General features: G+C 50.0%; 1 protein-coding gene across 1 annotated transcript; it reads left to right on the plus strand.

The window, feature by feature from the left end:
- Positions 1-9759: 9759 nt before the first annotated feature.
- On the plus strand, positions 9760-13868 carry LOC138678629 (zinc finger protein 675-like). The gene is made up of 5 exons (XM_069767739.1): positions 9760-10169; positions 10650-10784; positions 11122-11499; positions 12991-13125; positions 13463-13868. The coding sequence occupies exons 1-5, from the start codon at positions 9760-9762 to the stop codon at positions 13866-13868; spliced, it is 1464 nt and encodes a 487-aa protein (XP_069623840.1).
- Positions 13869-18760: the final 4892 nt, after the last annotated feature.

Raw genomic sequence — 18760 nt, forward strand, 5'->3', positions numbered from 1 at the left:
ACCAGAGCGCCCTGAAATGTGACCAGGACTCCCCGAAATGTGACCAGAGTGCCCTGAAATGTGACCAGAGCTCCCCGAAATGTGACCAGAGCTCCCCGAAATGTGACCAGAGTGCCCTGAAATGTGACCAGGACTCCCCGAAATGTGACCAGAGTGCCCTGAAATGTGACCAGAGCGCCCTGAAATGTGACCAGAGTGCCACGAAATGTGACCACATCCCACAAAATGTGATCAGAGCGCCCCAAAATGTGACGAGTGCCCCGAAATGTGACCAGAACTCCCCGAAATGTGAACAGTGTGCCCTGAAATGTGACCAGAACTCCCCGAAATGTGACCAGAGTGCCCTGAAATGTGACCAGAGCTCCCCGAAATGTGACCAGAGTGCCCTGAAATGTGACCAGGACTCCCCGAAATGTGACCAGAGTGCCCTGAAATGTGACCAGGACTCCCCGAAATGTGACCAGAGTGCCCTGAAATGTGACCAGAGCTCCCCGAAATGTGACCAGAGTGCCCTGAAATGTGATCAGAACGGCCGGAAATATGACCAGAGTGCCCCGAAATACTACCAGATGCCCGAAATGTGACCAGAGCTCCCCCAAATGTGACCAGAGCGTCCCCAAATGTGACTAGAGCACCCCGAAATGTGAGCAGACGCCCTGAATTGTGACCCCAGCACCCTGAAATATGACCACATGCTCTGAAATGTGACAAGGGCGCCCTGAAATGTCACCACACGTCCCAAAAGTTGATCAGAGCTCCCAGAAATGTGACCACAGCGCCCAAAATGTGACCAGAGTCCCAAAATGTGAACAGAGCGCCTTTAAATGTTATCAGAGTGCCATGAAATGTGAACACATCCCACAAAATGTGATCAGAGCGCCCCAAAATGTGACCAGAGCTCACTGAAATGTGACCAGAGTGCCCTGAAATGTGACCAGATGCCTGAAATGTGACCAAAGCGCCCGTAAATGTGGCCAGAGCGTCCCAAAATGTGAACAAAGTGGCCGTAAATGTGACCAGAGCACCCCAAAATGTGACCAGAGCGCCCTGAAATGTGATCAGAGCTCCCCGAAATGTGAGCAGAGCATCCAGAAATGTGTCCACAACGCCCCAAAATGTGACCATAGCACCCTGAAATATGGCCAGAGCGTCCCGAAATGTGACCAAAGCGGCCGAAAATGTGACCAGAGCTCCGATAAATGTAACCAGAGTGCCCCAAAATGTGATCAGAGCTCCCCGAAATGTGACCAGACACCCCAAAATGTGACCAGAGCGTGCCGAAATGTGTCCAGAATGCCTTGAAATGTGACCATAGCTCCCCGAAATGTGACCAAAGCGCCCCGAAATGTCACCAAAGCGCCCCGAAATATGACCAGATGCCTAGAATGTGACCATAGCTCCCGAAATGTGACCATAGTGTCCCGAAATGTGATCAGAGCGTCCCAAAATGTGTCCACAACGCCCCAAAATGTGACCATGGTGCCCTGAAATGTGACCAGAGCTCCCTGAGATGTGACCAGAGTTCCCTGAAATGTGACCAAAGTGCCCAGAAATGTGACCACACACCCCAACATGTGACCAGAGTGTTCCGAAATGTGTCCAGAATGCCCAGAATGTGACCAGAGCCCCCGAAATGTGACCAAAGCGCCCCGAAATATGACCAGATGCCCAGAATGTGACCACAGCTCCCGAAATGTGACCAGAGCTCCCCGAAATGTAACCAGAGCGCCCAGAAATGTGACCATGGCTCTCTGAGATGTGACCAGAGCTCCCCGAAATGAGACCAAAGTGCCCAGAAATGTGACCACACACCCCAACGTGAGCAGAGTGTTCCGAAATGTGTCCAGAATGCCCCGAAATGTTATCATAGCGCCCTGAGATGTGACCAGAGCTCCCCGAAATGTGACCAGACACCCCAAAATGTGACCAGAGCGTGCCGAAATGTGTCCAGAATGCCTTGAAATGTGACCATAGCTCCCCGAAATGTGACCAAAGCGCCCCGAAATATGACCAGGTGCCCAGAATGTGACGATAGCTCCCGAAATGTGACCATAGCGTCCCAAAATGTGTCCACAACGCCCCAAAATGTAACCCTGAAATGTCACCAGAGCTCCCCGAAATGTGACCAAAGTGCCCAGAAATGTGACCATGGCTCCCTGAGATGTGACCAGAGCTCCCCGAAATGTGACCAAAGTGCCCAGAAATGTGACCTCACACCCCAACATGTGACCAGAGTGTTCCGAAATGTGTCCAGAATGCCCCGAAATGTGACCAAACCGCCCTGAAATGTGACCAAACCGCCCCAAAATGTGACCAGATGCCCAGAATGTGATCAGAGCACCCAAAATGTGACCAGAGCACCCGAAATGTGACCAGACACCCCAAAATGTGACCAAAGTGCCTGTAAATGTGACCAGAGTGCCCCAAAATGTGAACACATGCCCAAAATGTGAACAGAGCGCCCTGAAATGTGACCAGATGCCCAAAATGTGAACAGAGTGCCATGAAATGTGACAAGAGTGCCCCGAAATTTGACCAGATGCCCGCAATGTGACCATAGTACCCGAAATGTGACCAAAGCACCCCGAAATGTGACCAAAGTGCCCAGAAATATGACCAGATGCCCGCAATGTGACCATAGCGTCCCGAAATGTGACCAGAGTGCCCTGAAATGTGACCAGGACTCCCCGAAATGTGACCAGAGTGCCCTGAAATGTGATCAGAACGGCCGGAAATATGACCAGAGTGCCCCGAAATACTACCAGATGCCCGAAATGTGACCAGAGCTCCCCCAAATGTGACCAGAGCGTCCCCAAATGTGACTAGAGCACCCCGAAATGTGAGCAGACGCCCTGAATTGTGACCCCAGCACCCTGAAATATGACCACATGCTCTGAAATGTGACAAGGGCGCCCTGAAATGTCACCACACGTCCCAAAAGTTGATCAGAGCTCCCAGAAATGTGACCACAGCGCCCAAAATGTGACCAGAGTCCCAAAATGTGAACAGAGCGCCTTTAAATGTTATCAGAGTGCCATGAAATGTGAACACATCCCACAAAATGTGATCAGAGCGCCCCAAAATGTGACCAGAGCTCACTGAAATGTGACCAGAGTGCCCTGAAATGTGACCAGATGCCTGAAATGTGACCAAAGCGCCCGTAAATGTGGCCAGAGCGTCCCAAAATGTGAACAAAGCGGCCGTAAATGTGACCAGAGCACCCCAAAATGTGACCAGAGCGCCCTGAAATGTGATCAGAGCTCCCCGAAATGTGACCAGAGCATCCAGAAATGTGTCCACAACGCCCCAAAATGTGACCATAGCACCCTGAAATATGGCCAGAGCGTCCCGAAATGTGACCAAAGCGGCCGAAAATGTGACCAGAGCTCCGATAAATGTAACCAGAGTGCCCCAAAATGTGATCAGAGCTCCCCGAAATGTGACCAGACACCCCAAAATGTGACCAGAGCGTGCCGAAATGTGTCCAGAATGCCTTGAAATGTGACCATAGCTCCCCGAAATGTGACCAAAGCGCCCCGAAATGTCACCAAAGCGCCCCGAAATATGACCAGATGCCTAGAATGTGACCATAGCTCCCGAAATGTGACCATAGTGTCCCGAAATGTGATCAGAGCGTCCCAAAATGTGTCCACAACGCCCCAAAATGTGACCATGGTGCCCTGAAATGTGACCAGAGCTCCCTGAGATGTGACCAGAGTTCCCTGAAATGTGACCAAAGTGCCCAGAAATGTGACCACACACCCCAACATGTGACCAGAGTGTTCCGAAATGTGTCCAGAATGCCCAGAATGTGACCAGAGCCCCCGAAATGTGACCAAAGCGCCCCGAAATATGACCAGATGCCCAGAATGTGACCACAGCTCCCGAAATGTGACCAGAGCTCCCCGAAATGTAACCAGAGCGCCCAGAAATGTGACCATGGCTCTCTGAGATGTGACCAGAGCTCCCCGAAATGAGACCAAAGTGCCCAGAAATGTGACCACACACCCCAACATGTGAGCAGAGTGTTCCGAAATGTGTCCAGAATGCCCCGAAATGTTATCATAGCGCCCTGAGATGTGACCAGAGCTCCCCGAAATGTGACCAGACACCCCAAAATGTGACCAGAGCGTGCCGAAATGTGTCCAGAATGCCTTGAAATGTGACCATAGCTCCCCGAAATGTGACCAAAGCACCCCGAAATGTGACCAAAGCGCCCCGAAATATGACCAGGTGCCCAGAATGTGACGATAGCTCCCGAAATGTGACCATAGCGTCCCAAAATGTGTCCACAACGCCCCAAAATGTAACCCTGAAATGTCACCAGAGCTCCCCGAAATGTGACCAAAGTGCCCAGAAATGTGACCATGGCTCCCTGAGATGTGACCAGAGCTCCCCGAAATGTGACCAAAGTGCCCAGAAATGTGACCTCACACCCCAACATGTGACCAGAGTGTTCCGAAATGTGTCCAGAATGCCCCGAAATGTGACCAAACCGCCCTGAAATGTGACCAAACCGCCCCAAAATGTGACCAGATGCCCAGAATGTGATCAGAGCACCCAAAATGTGACCAGAGCACCCGAAATGTGACCAGACACCCCAAAATGTGACCAAAGTGCCTGTAAATGTGACCAGAGTGCCCCAAAATGTGAACACATGCCCAAAATGTGAACAGAGCGCCCTGAAATGTGACCAGATGCCCAAAATGTGAACAGAGTGCCATGAAATGTGACAAGAGTGCCCCGAAATTTGACCAGAACTCCCCGAAATGTGACCAGAGTGCCCTGAAATGTGACCAGAGCTCCCCGAAATCTGACTAGAGTGCCCTGAAATGTGATCAGAGCGGCCGGAAATATGACCAGAGCGCCCCAAAATGTGAACAGAGCGCCCAGAAATACTACCAGATGCCCGAAATGTGACCAGAGCTCCCCCAAATGTGACCAATGCGCCCCCAAATGTGACCAGAGCACCCCAAAATGTGAGCAGACGCCCTGAATTGTGACCCACATGCTCTGAAATGTGACCAGGGCGCCCTGAAATGTCACCACACGCCCCAAAAGTTGATCAGAGCTCCCAGAAATGTAACCACAGCGCCCAAAATGTGACCAGAGTCCCAAAATGTGAACAGAGCGCCTTTAACCCCTTAGTGACAGCCAATTTGGTACTTAATGACCGAGCCAATTTTTGCAATTCTGACCACTGTCACTTTATGAGGTTATAACTCTGGAACGCTTCAACGGATCCCAGTGATTCTAAGATTGTTTTTTCGTGACATATTGTACTTCATGATAGTGGTAACATTTCTTCGATATTACTTGCGATTATTTATGAAAAAAACGGAAATATGGCGAAAATTTTTAAAATTTTGCAATTTTCAAACTTTGTATTTTTATGCCCTTAAATCAGAGAGATATGTCACGAAAAATAGTTAATAAATAACATTTCCCACATGTCTACTTTACATCAGCACAATTTTGGAAACAAATTTTTTTTTTGTTAGGGAGTTATAAGGGTTAAAAGTTGACCAGCAATTTCTCATTTTTACAACACCATTTTTTTTTAGGGACCACATCACATTTGAAGTCATTTTGAGGGGTCTATATGATAGAAAATAATGAAGTGTGACACCATTCTAAAAACTACACCCCTCAAGGTTCTCAAAACCACATTCAAGAAGTTTATTAACCCTTTACGTGCTTCACAGGAACTGAAACAATGTGGAAGGAAAAAATGAACATATAACTTTTTTTTGCAAACATCTTAATTCAGAACCATTTTTTTTATTTTCACAAGTGTAAAAACAGAAATGTAACCATAAATTTTGTTATGCAATTTCTCCTGAATACGCCAATACCCCATATGTGGGGGTAAACCACTTTTTGGGCGCACCGCAGAACTTAGAAGTGAAGGAGCGCCGTTTGACTTTTTCAATGCAGAATTGGCTGGAATTGAGATCGGACGCCATGTCACGTTTAGAGAGCCCCTGATGTACCTAAACAGTGGAAACTCCCCACAAGTGACACCATTTTGGAAACTAGACTCCTTAAGGAACATATCTAGATGTGTGGTGAGCATTTTGAACCCCCATGTTCTTCACAGAAGTTTATAACGTAGAGCCGTGAAAATAAAAAATCGCTTTTGTTTACACAAAAATGATCTTTTCGCCCACAAATTCTTATTTTCACAAGGGTAACAGGAGAAATTAGACCACAAAAGTTGTTGTGCGATTTCTCCTGAATACGTCGATACCCCATATGTGAGGGTAAACCACTGTTTGGGCGCACCGCAGAGCTTGGAAGTGAAGGAGCGCCGTTTTACTTTTTCAATGTAGAATTGGCTGGAATTGAGATTGGACGCCATGTCGCGTTTGGAGAGCCTCTGATGTGCCTAAACAGTGGAAACCCCCCACAAGTGACCCCATTTTGGAAACTAGACCCCTTAAGGAACATCTAGATGTGTGGTGAGCACTTTGAACCCCCATGTGCTTCACAGAAGTTTATAATGTAGAGCCGTGGAAAAAAAAAAATCGCATTTTTTCTACAAAAATGATCTTTTTGCCCACAAATTTTTATTTTCACAAGGGTAACAGGAGAAATTAGACCACTAAAGTTGTTGTGCAATTTCTCATGAGTACGTCGATACCCAATATGTGGGGGTAAACCACTGTTTGGGCGCACCACAGAGCTTGGAAGAGAAGGAGTGCCGTTTTACTTTTTCAATGTAGAATTGGCTGGAATTGAGATCGGACGCCATGTCGCGTTTGGAGAGCCCCTGATGTGCCTAAACAGTAGAAATCCCCCACAAGTGACCCCATTTTGGAAACTAGACCCCCCATGGAACTTATCTAGATGTGTGGTGAGAACCTTGAATGCCCAAGTGCTTCACAGAAGTTTATAATGCAGAGCCGTGAAAATAAAAAATATTTTTTTTTCCACAAAAAAGATATTGTAGCCCCCAAGTTTTTATTTTCACAAGGGTAACAAGAGAAATTCGACCCCAGAAGTTGTTGTCCAATTTATCCCGAGTACGCTGATGCCCCATATGTGGGGGTAACCCACTGTTTGGGCGCACGGCAGAGCTCAGAAGGGAGGGAGCACCATTTGACTTTTTGAGCGCAAAATTGGCTGTCGTGTTTGGAGACCCCCTGATGTACCTAAACAGTGGAAACCCCCCAATTCTAGCTCTAACCCTAACCCCAACACACCCCTAACCCTAATCCCAACCTGATCCATAATCCTAATCACTAACCCTAACCATAATCACAACCCTTACCCCAAAACAACCCTAATGTCAACCCTAACCAAAACCCTAAATCCAACACACCCCTAATCCTAATCTCAACCCTAACCTCAAACCTAACCCTAATCCCAATACACCCCTAATCACAACCCTAACCTTAACCCTAATCCCAAACCTAACCCTAATTCCAAGCGTAACCCTAATGCCAACCCTAACCCTAATACCAACCCTAATCCTAACCCTAATCCCAGCTCTAACCCTAACTTTAGCCCCAACCCTAGCCCTAACTTTAGCCCCAACCCTAACCCTAGCCCTAAGGCTACTTTCACACTTGCGTCGTTTGGCATTCCGTCGCAATCCGTCGTTTTGGACAAGAAACAGATCCTGCAAATGTGCCCGCAGGATGCGTTTTTTGCCCATAGACTTGTATTGCCGACGGATCGTGACGGATGGCCACACGTCGCGTCCGTCGTGCACTGGATCAGTTGTGTTTTGGCAGACCGTCGGCACAAAAAAACGTTCAATGAAACGTTTTTTTGTACGTCGCATCCGCCATTTCTGACCGCGCATGCATGGCCGTAACTCCACCCCCTCCTCCCCAGGACATAGATTGGGCAGCGGATGCGTTGAAAAACTACAGCTGCTGCCCACGTTGTGCACAATTTTCACAACGTGCGTCGGTATATCGGGCCGACGCATTGCGACGGCCCCGTACCGACGTAAGTGTGAAAGAAGCCTAACCCTAAATTTAGCCCCAACCCTAACCCTAAATTTAGCCCCAACCCTAACCCTAAATTTATCCCCAACCCTAGCCCTAACCCTACCCCTAACCCTACCCCTAATTTTAGCCCCAACTGCTGTTCTCCTGCCGGCCGGCAGATGGAGACAGATGGCGGGCGCACTGCGCATGCGCCCGCCATTTTCTTCTGCCGGCGGCCAGGAGGAGCAGCAAGAGGATCCAGGGACACAGGTGAGTATTGTAGGGTCCCCGAATCCCCCTATTTCTCTGTCCTCTGATGTGCGATCACATCAGAGGACAGAGAATTACACTTTTTTTTTTTTTGCGGTCGCCGGTAAACAGTTAATTACCGGCGATCGCAAAACAGGGGTCGGTAAAACCGACCCCGATCATGCTCTTTGGGGTCTCGGCTACCCCCGGCAGCCGAGACCCCAAAGATTCTCGCGGGGCCAGCCGGCGGGCGCACTGCGCATGCGCCCGCCATTTTGAAGATGGCGGCGCCCACCGGGAGACACGAGGAGCATCGGGGGAGCTAGGCGAGTATTGGGGGGCCACCTGGGACCCCTTTTCTCTGTCCTCCGATGTGCGATCACATCGGAGGACAGAGAAATTAAAAAGAGATCGCGTTTTTTTTGTTTTTTGTTTTTTTTTCGATCGCTGGTAAACGGTTAATTACCGGCGATCGCAAATGCGGGGTGGGTTAAAAACCCCCCGAATCATGTTCTCTGGGGTCTTGGCTACCCCTGGCAGCCGAGACCCCAGAGAAAATCGGCCTCTGGGGGGCGCTATTCACTTTTTCCACAGCGCCGTTAATTAACGGCGCTGTGGTTTAAGTACCCTTAGCGGCCGCCGTTAAAAGGCGTATCGGCGGTCGCTAAGGGGTTAAATGTGATCAGAGTGCCATGAAATGTGAACACATCCCACAAAATGTGATCAGAGCGCCCCGAAATGTGACCAGAGCTCACTGAAATGTGACCAGAGCGCCCCAAAATGTGAACAGAGCGCCCAGAAATACTACCAGATGCCCGAAATGTGACCAGAGCTCCCCCAAATGTGACCAGTGCACCTCGAAATGTGAGCAGACGCCCTGAATTGTGACCCCAGCACCCTGAAATGTGACCACATGCTCTGAAATGTGACCAGGGCGCCCTGAAATGTCACCACACGCCCCAAAAGTTGATCAGAGCTCCCAGAAATGTAACCACAGCGCCCGAAATGTGACCAGAGTCCCAAAATGTGAACAGAGAGCCTTTAAATGTGATCAGAGTGCCATGAAATGTGAACACATCCCACAAAATGTGATCAGAGCACCCCGAAATGTGACCAGAGCTCACTGAAATGTGGCCAGAGCGTCCCGAAATGTGAACAAATCGGCCGTAAATGTGACCAGAGCTCCCGTAAATGTGACCAAAGCGCCCTGAAATGTGATCAGAGCTCCCCGAAATGTGAGCAGAGCATCCAGAAATGTGTCCACAACGCCCCAAAATGTGACCATAGCGCCCTGAAATGTGGCCAGAGCGTCCCGAAATGTGACCAAAGCGGCCGTAAATGTGACCAGAGCTCCTGTAAATGTGACCAGAGCGCCCCGAAATGTGACTATAGCTCCCCGAAATGTAACCAGAGCGCCCCAAAATGTGATCAGAGCTCCCCGAAATGTGACCAGACACCCCAAAATGTGACCAGAGCATGCCAAAATGTGTCCAGAATGCCTTGAAATGTGACCATTGCTCCCCGAAATTTGACCAAAGCGCCCCGAAATGTGACCAAAGCGTCCCGAAATATGACCAGATGCCTAGAATGTGACCATAGCGTCCCGAAATGTGATCAGATCGTCCCAAAATGTGTCCACAACGCCCCAAATTGTGACCATGGCGCCCTGAAATGTGACCAGAGCTCCCCGAAATGTAACCAGAGCACCCCGAAATGTGACCAAAGTGCTCAGAAATGTGACCAGAGCTCCCTGAGATGTGACCAGAGCTCCCCGAAATGTGACCAAACCGCCCCGAAATGTGACCAGATGCCCAGAGATATGACCAGATGCCCAGAATGTGATCAGAGCACCCAAAATGTGACCAGAGTGCCCCAAAATGTTACCAAAGTGCCTGTAAATGTGACCAGAGTGCCCCGAAATGTGAACAGATGCCCAAAATGTGAACAGAGCGCCCTGAAATGTGACCAGATGCCCAAAATGTGAGCAGAGCGCCCTGAAATGTGACCAGAGTGCAATGAAATGTGACCACATCCCACAAAATGTGATCAGAGTGCCCCGAATTGTGACCAGAACTCCCCAGAATGTGACAAGAGTGCCCCGAAATGTGACCAGACACCCCAAAATGTGACCAAAGTGCCCAGAAATAGGACCAGATGCCCGCAATGTGACCATAGCTTCCGAAATGTGACCAAAGTGCCCAGAAATATGACCAGATGCCCGAAATGTGACCATAGTGCCCGAAATGTGACCAAAGTGTCCCGAAATGTGACCAAAGTGCCCAGAAATATGACCAGAGTGCCCCAAAATGTTACCAAAGTGCCTGTAAATGTGACCAGAGTGCCCCGAAATGTGAACAGATGCCGAAAATGTGAACAGAGCGCCCTGAAATGTGACCAGATGCCCAAAATGTGAACAGAGCGCCCTGAAATGTGACCACATCCCACAAAATGTGACCATAGCTCCCTGAAATGTGACCAGAGCTCCCCGAAATGTGACCAGAGTGCCCTGAAATGTGATCAGAGCAGCCGGAAATATGACCAAAGCGCCCCAAAATGTGAACAGAGCGCCCAGAAATACTACCAGATGCCCGAAATGTGACCAGAGCGCCCCCAAATGTGACCAGAGCACCCCGAAGTGTGGGCAGACGCCCTGAATTGTGACCCCAGCACCCTGAAATGTGACCACATGCTCTGAATTGTGACCAGGGCGCCCTGAAATGTCACCACACGCCCCAAAAGTTGATCAGAGCTCCCAGAAATGTGACCACAGCGCCCGAAATGTGACCAGAGTCCCAAAATGTGAACAGAGCGCCTTTAAATGTTATCAGAGTGCCATGAAATGTGAACACATCCCACAAAATGTGATCAGAGCGCCCCAAAATGTGACCAGAGCTCACTGAAATGTGACCAGAGTGCCCTGAAATGTGACCAGATGCCTGAAATGTGACCAAAGCGCCCGTAAATGTGGCCAGAGCGTCCCAAAATGTGAACAAAGCGGCCGTAAATGTGACCAGAGCACCCCAAAATGTGACCAGAGCGCCCTGAAATGTGATCAGAGCTCCCTGAAATGTGAGCAGAGCATCCAGAAATGTGTCCACAACGCCCCAAAATGTGACCATAGCGCCCTGAAATATGGCCAGAGCGTCCCGAAATGTGACCAAAGCGGCCGAAAATGTGACCAGAGCTCCGATAAATGTGACCAGAGCGCCCCGAAATGTGACTATAGCTCCCCGAAATGTAACCAGAGTGCCCCAAAATGTGATCAGAGCTCCCCGAAATGTGACCAGACACCCCAAAATGTGACCAGAGCGTGCCGAAATGTGTCCAGAATGCCTTGAAATGTGACCATAGCTCCCCGAAATGTGACCAAAGTGCCCCGAAATGTGACCAAAGCGCCCCGAAATATGACCAGATGCCTAGAATGTGACCATAGCTCCCGAAATGTGACCATAGTGTCCCGAAATGTGATCAGAGCGTCCCAAAATGTGTCCACAACGCCCCAAAATGTGACCATGGTGCCCTGAAATGTGACCAGAGCTCCCTGAGATGTGACCAGAGTTCTCTGAAATGTGACCAAAGTGCCCAGAAATGTGACCACACACCCCAACATGTGACCAGAGTGTTCCGAAATGTGTCCAGAATGCCCCGAAATGTGATCATTGCGCCCTGAGATGTGACCAGAGCTCCCCGAGATGTGACCAAACCGCCCCGAAATGTGACCAGATGCCCAGAGATATGACCAGATGCCCAGAATGTGATCAGAGCACCCAAAATGTAACCAGTGCCCCAAAATGTGACCAGAGCATCCGAAATGTGACCAGACACCCCAAAATGTGACCAAAGTGCCCAGAAATATGACCAGATGCCCGCAATGTGACCATAGCACCCGAAATGTGACCAAAGCACCCCGAAATGTGACCAAAGTGCCCAGAAATATGACCAGATGCCTGCAATGTGACCATAGCGTCCCGAAATGTGACCAAAGTGCCCAGAAATATGACCAGAGTGCCCCAAAATGTTACCAGACACCCCAAAATGTGACCAAAGTGCCCAGAAATATGACCAGATGCTCGCAATGTGACTATAGCACCCGAAATGTGACCAAAGCACCCCGAAATGTGACCAAAGTGCCCAGAAATATGACCAGATGCCCGCAATGTGACCATAGCGCCCGAAATGTGACCAAAGCGTCCCGAAATGTGACCAAAGTGCCCAGAAATATTACCAGAGTGCCCCAAAATGTTACCAAAGTGCCTGTAAATGTGACCAGAGTGCCCCGAAATGTGAACAGATGCCCAAAATGTGAACAGAGCGCCCTGAAATGTGACCAGATGCCCAAAATGTGAGCAGAGCGCCCTGAAATGTGACCACATCCCACAGAATGTGATCAGAGCGCCCCGAATTGTGACCAGAACTCCCCGGAATGTGACAAGAGTGCCCCGAAATGTGACCAGACACCCCAAAATGTGACCAAAGTGCCCAGAAATAGGACCAGATGCCCGCAATGTGACCATAGCTTCCGAAATGTGACCAAAGTGCCCAGAAATATGACCAGATGCCCGAAATGTGACCATAGTGCCCGAAATGTGACCAAAGTGTCCCGAAATGTGACCAAAGTGCCCAGAAATATGACCAGAGTGCCCCAAAATGTTACCAAAGTGCCTGTAAATGTGACCAGAGTGCCCCGAAATGTGAACAGATGCCGATAATGTGAACAGAGCACCCTGAAATGTGACCAGATGCCCAAAATGTGAACAGAGCGCCCTGAAATGTGACCACATCCCACAGAATGTGACCATAGCTCCCTGAAATGTGACCAGAGCTCCCCGAAATGTGACCAGAGTGCCCTGAAATGTGATCAGAGCGGCCGGAAATATGACCAAAGCGCCCCAAAATGTGAACAGAGCGCCCAGAAATACTACCAGATGCCCGAAATGTGACCAGAGCGCCCCCAAATGTGACCAGAGCACCCCGAAGTGTGAGCAGACGCCCTGAATTGTGACCCCAGCACCCTGAAATGTGACCACATGCTCTGAAATGTGACCAGGGCGCCCTGAAATGTCACCACACGCCCCAAAAGTTGATCAGAGCTCCCAGAAATGTGACCACAGCGCCCGACATGTGACCAGAGTCCCAAAATGTGAACAGAGCGCCTTTAAATGTTATCAGAGTGCCATGAAATGTGAACACATCCCACAAAATGTGATCAGAGCGCCCCAAAATGTGACCAGAGCTCACTGAAATGTGACCAGAGTGCCCTGAAATGTGACCAGATGCCTGAAATGTGACCAAAGCGCCCGTAAATGTGGCCAGAGCGTCCCAAAATGTGAACAAAGCGGCCGTAAATGTGACCAGAGCACCCCAAAATGTGACCAGAGCGCCCTGAAATGTGATCAGAGCTCCCCGAAATGTGAGCAGAGCATCCAGAAATGTGTCCACAACGCCCCAAAATGTGACCACAGCACCCTGAAATATGGCCAGAGCGTCCCGAAATGTGACCAAAGCGGCCGAAAATGTGACCAGAGCTCCGATAAATGTGACCAGAGCGCCCCGAAATGTGACTATAGCTCCCCGAAATGTAACCAGAGTGCCCCAAAATGTGATCAGAGCTCCCCGAAATGTGACCAGACACCCCAAAATGTGACCAGAGCGTGCCGAAATGTGTCCAAAATGCCTTGAAATGTGACCATAGCTCCCCAAAATGTGACCAAAGCGCCCCGAAATGTCACCAAAGCGCCCCGAAATATGACCAGATGCCTAGAATGTGACCATAGCTCCCGAAATGTGACCATAGTGTCCCGAAATGTGATCAGAGCGTCCCAAAATGTGTCCACAATGCCCCAAAATGTGACCATGGTGCCCTGAAATGTGACCAGAGTTCCCTGAAATGTGACCAAAGTGCCCAGAAATGTGACCACACACCCCAACATGTGACCAGAGTGTTCCGAAATGTGTCCAGAATGCCCCGAAATGTGATCATTGCGCCCTGAGATGTGACCAGAGCTCCCCGAGATGTGACCAAACCGCCCCGAAATGTGACCAGATGCCCAGAGATATGACCAGATGCCCAGAATGTGATCAGAGCACCCAAAATGTGACCAGTGCCCCAAAATGTGACCAGAGCATCCAAAATGTGACCAGACACCCCAAAATGTGACCAAAGTGCCCAGAAATATGACCAGATGCCCGCAATGTGACCATAGCACCCGAAATGTGACCAAAGCACCCCGAAATGTGACCAAAGTGCCCAGAAATATGACCAGATGCCCGCAATGTGACCATAGCGTCCCGAAATGTGACCTAAGTGCCCAGAAATATGACCAGAGTGCCCCAAAATGTTACCAGACACCCCAAAATGTGACCAAAGTGCCCAGAAATATGACCAGATGCTCGCAATGTGACTATAGCACCCGAAATGTAACCAAAGCACCCCGAAATGTGACCAAAGTGCCCAGAAATATGACCAGATGCCCGCAATGTGACCATAGCGCCCGAAATATGACCAAAGTGCCCAGAAATATTACCAGAGTGCCCAAAAATGTTACCAAAGTGCCTGTAAATGTGACCAGAGTGCCCCGAAATGTGAACAGATGCCCAAAATGTGAACAGAGCGCCCTGAAATGTGACCAGATGCCCAAAATGTGAGCAGAGCGCCCTGAAATGTGACCAGAGTGCAATGAAATGTGACCACATCCCACAAAATGTGATCAGAGCGCCCCGAATTGTGACCAGAACTCCCCGGAATGTGACAAGAGTGCCCCGAAATGTGACCAGACACCCCAAAATGTGACCAAAGTGCCCAGAAATAGGACCAGATGCCCGCAATGTGACCAAAGTGCCCAGAGATATGACCAGATGCCCGAAATGTGACCATAGTGCCCGAAATGTGACCAAAGTGTCCCGAAATGTGGCCAAAGTGCCCAGAAATATGACCAGAGTGCCCCAAAATGTTACCAAAGTGCCTGTAAATGTGACCAGAGTGCCCCGAAATGTGAACAGATGCCGATAATGTGAACAGAGCGCCCTGAAATGTGACCAGATGCCCAAAATGTGAACAGAGCGCCCTGAAATGTGACCACATCCCACAAAATGTGACCATAGCTCCCTGAAATGTGACCAGAGCTCCCCGAAATGTGACCAGAGTGCCCTGAAATGTGATCAGAGCGGCCGGAAATATGACCAAAGCGCCCCAAAATGTGAACAGAGCGCCCAGAAATACTACCAGATGCCCGAAATGTGACCAGAGCGCCCCCAAATGTGACCAGAGCACCCCGAAGTGTGGGCAGACGCCCTGAATTGTGACCCCAGCACCCTGAAATGTGACTAAAGTGCCCAGAAATATGACCAGATGCCCGCAATGTGACCATAGCGTCCCGAAATGTGACCAAAGTGCCCAGAAATATGACCAGAGTGCCCCAAAATGTTACCAAAGTGCCTGTAAATGTGACCAGAGTGCCCCGAAATGTGAACAGGTGCCCAAAATGTGACCAGAGTGCCCTGAAATGTGACCAGATGCCTGAAATGTGACCAAAGCGCCCGTAAATGTGGCCAGAGCGTCCCGAAATGTGAACAAAGCGGCCGTAAATGTGACCAGAGCTCCCGTAAATGTGACCAGAGCGCCCCAAAATGTGACCAGAGCGCCCTGAAATGTGATCAGAGCTCCCCAAAATGTGAGCAGAGCATCCAGAAATGTGTCCACAACGCCCCGAAATGTGGCCAGAGCATCCCGAAATGTGGCCAGAGCGTCCCGAAATGTGACCAAAGCGGCCATAAATGTAACCAGAGCTCCCGTAAATGTGACCAGAGCTCCCGTAAATGTGACCAGAGCGCCCCGAAATGTGACCAGAGCGCCCCGAAATGTGACTATTGCTCCCCGAAATGTAACCAGAGCGCCCCGAAATGTGATCAGAGCTCCCCAAAATGTGACCAGACACCCCAAAATGTGACCAGAGCGTGCCGAAATGTGTCCAGAATGCCTTGAAATGTGACCATAGCTCCCCGAAATGTGACCAAAGCGCCCCGAAATGTGACCAAAGCGCCCCGAAATATGACCAGATGCCTAGAATGTGACCATAGCTCCCGAAATGTGACCATAGTGTCCCGAAATGTGATCAGAGCGTCCCAAAATGTGTCCACAACGCCCCAAAATGTGACCATGGTGCCCTGAAATGTGACCAGAGCTCCCTGAGATGTGACCAGAGTTCCCTGAAATGTGACCACACACCCCAACATGTGACCAGAGTGTTCCGAAATGTGTCCAGAATGCCCCGAAATGTGATCATAGCGCCCTGAGATGTGACCAGAGCTCCCCGAGATGTGACCAAACCGCCCCGAAATGTGACCAGATGCCCAGAGATATGACCAGATGCCCAGAATGTGATCAGAGCACCCAAAATGTGACCAGTGCCCCAAAATGTGACCAGAGCATCCGAAATGTGACCAGACACCCCAAAATGTGACCAAAGTGCCCAGAAATATGACCAGATGCCCGCAATGTGACCATAGCACCCGAAATGTGACCAAAGCACCCCGAAATGTGACCAAAGTGCCCAGAAATATAACCAGATGCCCGCAATGTGACCATAGCGTCCCGAAATGTGACCAAAGTGCCCCGAAATATGACCAGAGTGCCCCAAAATGTTACCAAAGTGCCTGTAAATGTGAACAGAGTGCCCCGAAATGTGACCAGATGCCTGAAATGTGACCAAAGCGCCCGTAAATGTGGCCAGAGCGTCCCGAAATGTGAACAAAGCGGCCGTAAATGTGACCAGAGCTCCCGTAAATGTGACCAGATATCCCCCCAAAATGTGACCAGAGCGCCCCGAAATGTGATCAGAGCTCCCCAAAATGTGAGCAGAGCATCCAGAAATGTGTCCACAACGCCCCGAAATGTGGCCAGAGCGTCCCGAAATGTGACCAAAGCGGCCGTAAATGTAACCAGAGCTCCCGTAAATGTGACCAGAGCTCCCGTAAATGTGACCAGAGCGCCCCGAAATGTGACCAGAGCGCCCCGAAATGTGAATATTGCTCCCCGAAATGTAACCAGAGCGCCCCGAAATGTGATCAGAGCTCCCCGAAATGTGACCAGACACCCCAAAATGTGACCAGAGCGTCCCAAAATGTGTCCACAACACCCCAAAATGTGACCATGGCACCCTGAAATGTGACCAGAGCTCCCCGAAATGTGACCAAAGTGTCCAGAAATGTGACCACACACCCCAACATGTGACCAGAGTGTTCAGAAATGTGTCCAGAATGCCCCGAAATGTGATCATAGGCTACGTCCACATTAGCGTTGCGTTGGGCGCAGCCGCGGCGACGCATGCATCATGCGCCCTTATATTTGACATGGGGATGCATGGACATGCGTTGTCTTGCGTTTTTTGTGACGCATGCGTCATTTTTGGCGCAAGTGTCAGGGCGCAGAGGACGCAGCAAGTTGCATTTTTTTGCTTCCAAAAGCAAGCCAAAAATGGACGCATGCGTCACAAAACCATGCGTTTTTGCATGCGTTGTGCGTTGCGTCGCCGACGCAACACACAACAACGCAAATGTGAACGTAGCCATAGCGCCCTGAGATGTGATAAGAGCTCTCCGAAATGTGACCAAACTGCCACGAAATGTCACCAGATGCCCAGAGATATGACCAGATGCCCAGAATGTGATCAGAGCACCCAAAATGTGACCAGAGCGCCCCGAAATGTGACTAGAGCACCCGAAATGTGACCAGACACCCCAAAATGTGACCAAAGTGCCCAGAAATATGACCAGATGCCCGCAATGTGACCATAGCACCCGAAATGTGACCAAAGCACCCCGAAATGTGACCAAAGTGCCCAGAAATATGACCAGATGCCCGCAATGTGACCATAGCGCCCGAAATGTGACCTAAGTACCCAGAAATATGACCAGAGTGCCCCAAAATGTTACCAAAGTGCCTGTAAATGTGACCAGAGTGCCCCGAAATGTGAACAGATGCCCAAAATGTGACCATAGCTCCCCGAAATGTGACCATAGCTCCCCGAAATGTGACCAAAGCGCCCCGAAATGTGACCAAGGTGCCCCGAAATGTGACCAGATGCCCAGAATGTGACCATAGCTCCCGAAATGTGTCCACAACGTCCCAAAATGTGTTCACAACGCCCCAAAATGTGACCATGGCACCCTGAAATGTGACCAGAGCTCCCCGAAATGTGACCAAAGTGCCTAGAAATGTGACCACACACCCCAACATGTGACCAGAGTGTTCAGAAATGTGTCCAGAATGCCCCGAAATGTGATCATAGGCTACGTTCACATTAGCGTTGCGTCGGGCGCAGCCGCGGCGACGCATGCATCATGCGCTCCTATATTTAACATGGGGACGCATGGACATGCGTTGTCTTGCGTTTTGTGACGCATGCGTCATTTTTGGCGCAAGTGTCAGGGCGCAGAGGACGCAGCAAGTTGCATTTTTTTGCGTCCAAAAGCAAGCCAAAAATGGACGCATGCGTCACAAAACCATGCGTTTTTGCATGCGTTTTGCATGCGTTGTGCGTTGCGTCGCCGACGCAACACACAACAACGCAAAT

The sequence above is a fragment of the Ranitomeya imitator genome, chromosome 1 (assembly GCF_032444005.1).
Source record: "Ranitomeya imitator isolate aRanImi1 chromosome 1, aRanImi1.pri, whole genome shotgun sequence".
NCBI lineage: Eukaryota > Metazoa > Chordata > Amphibia > Anura > Dendrobatidae > Ranitomeya > Ranitomeya imitator.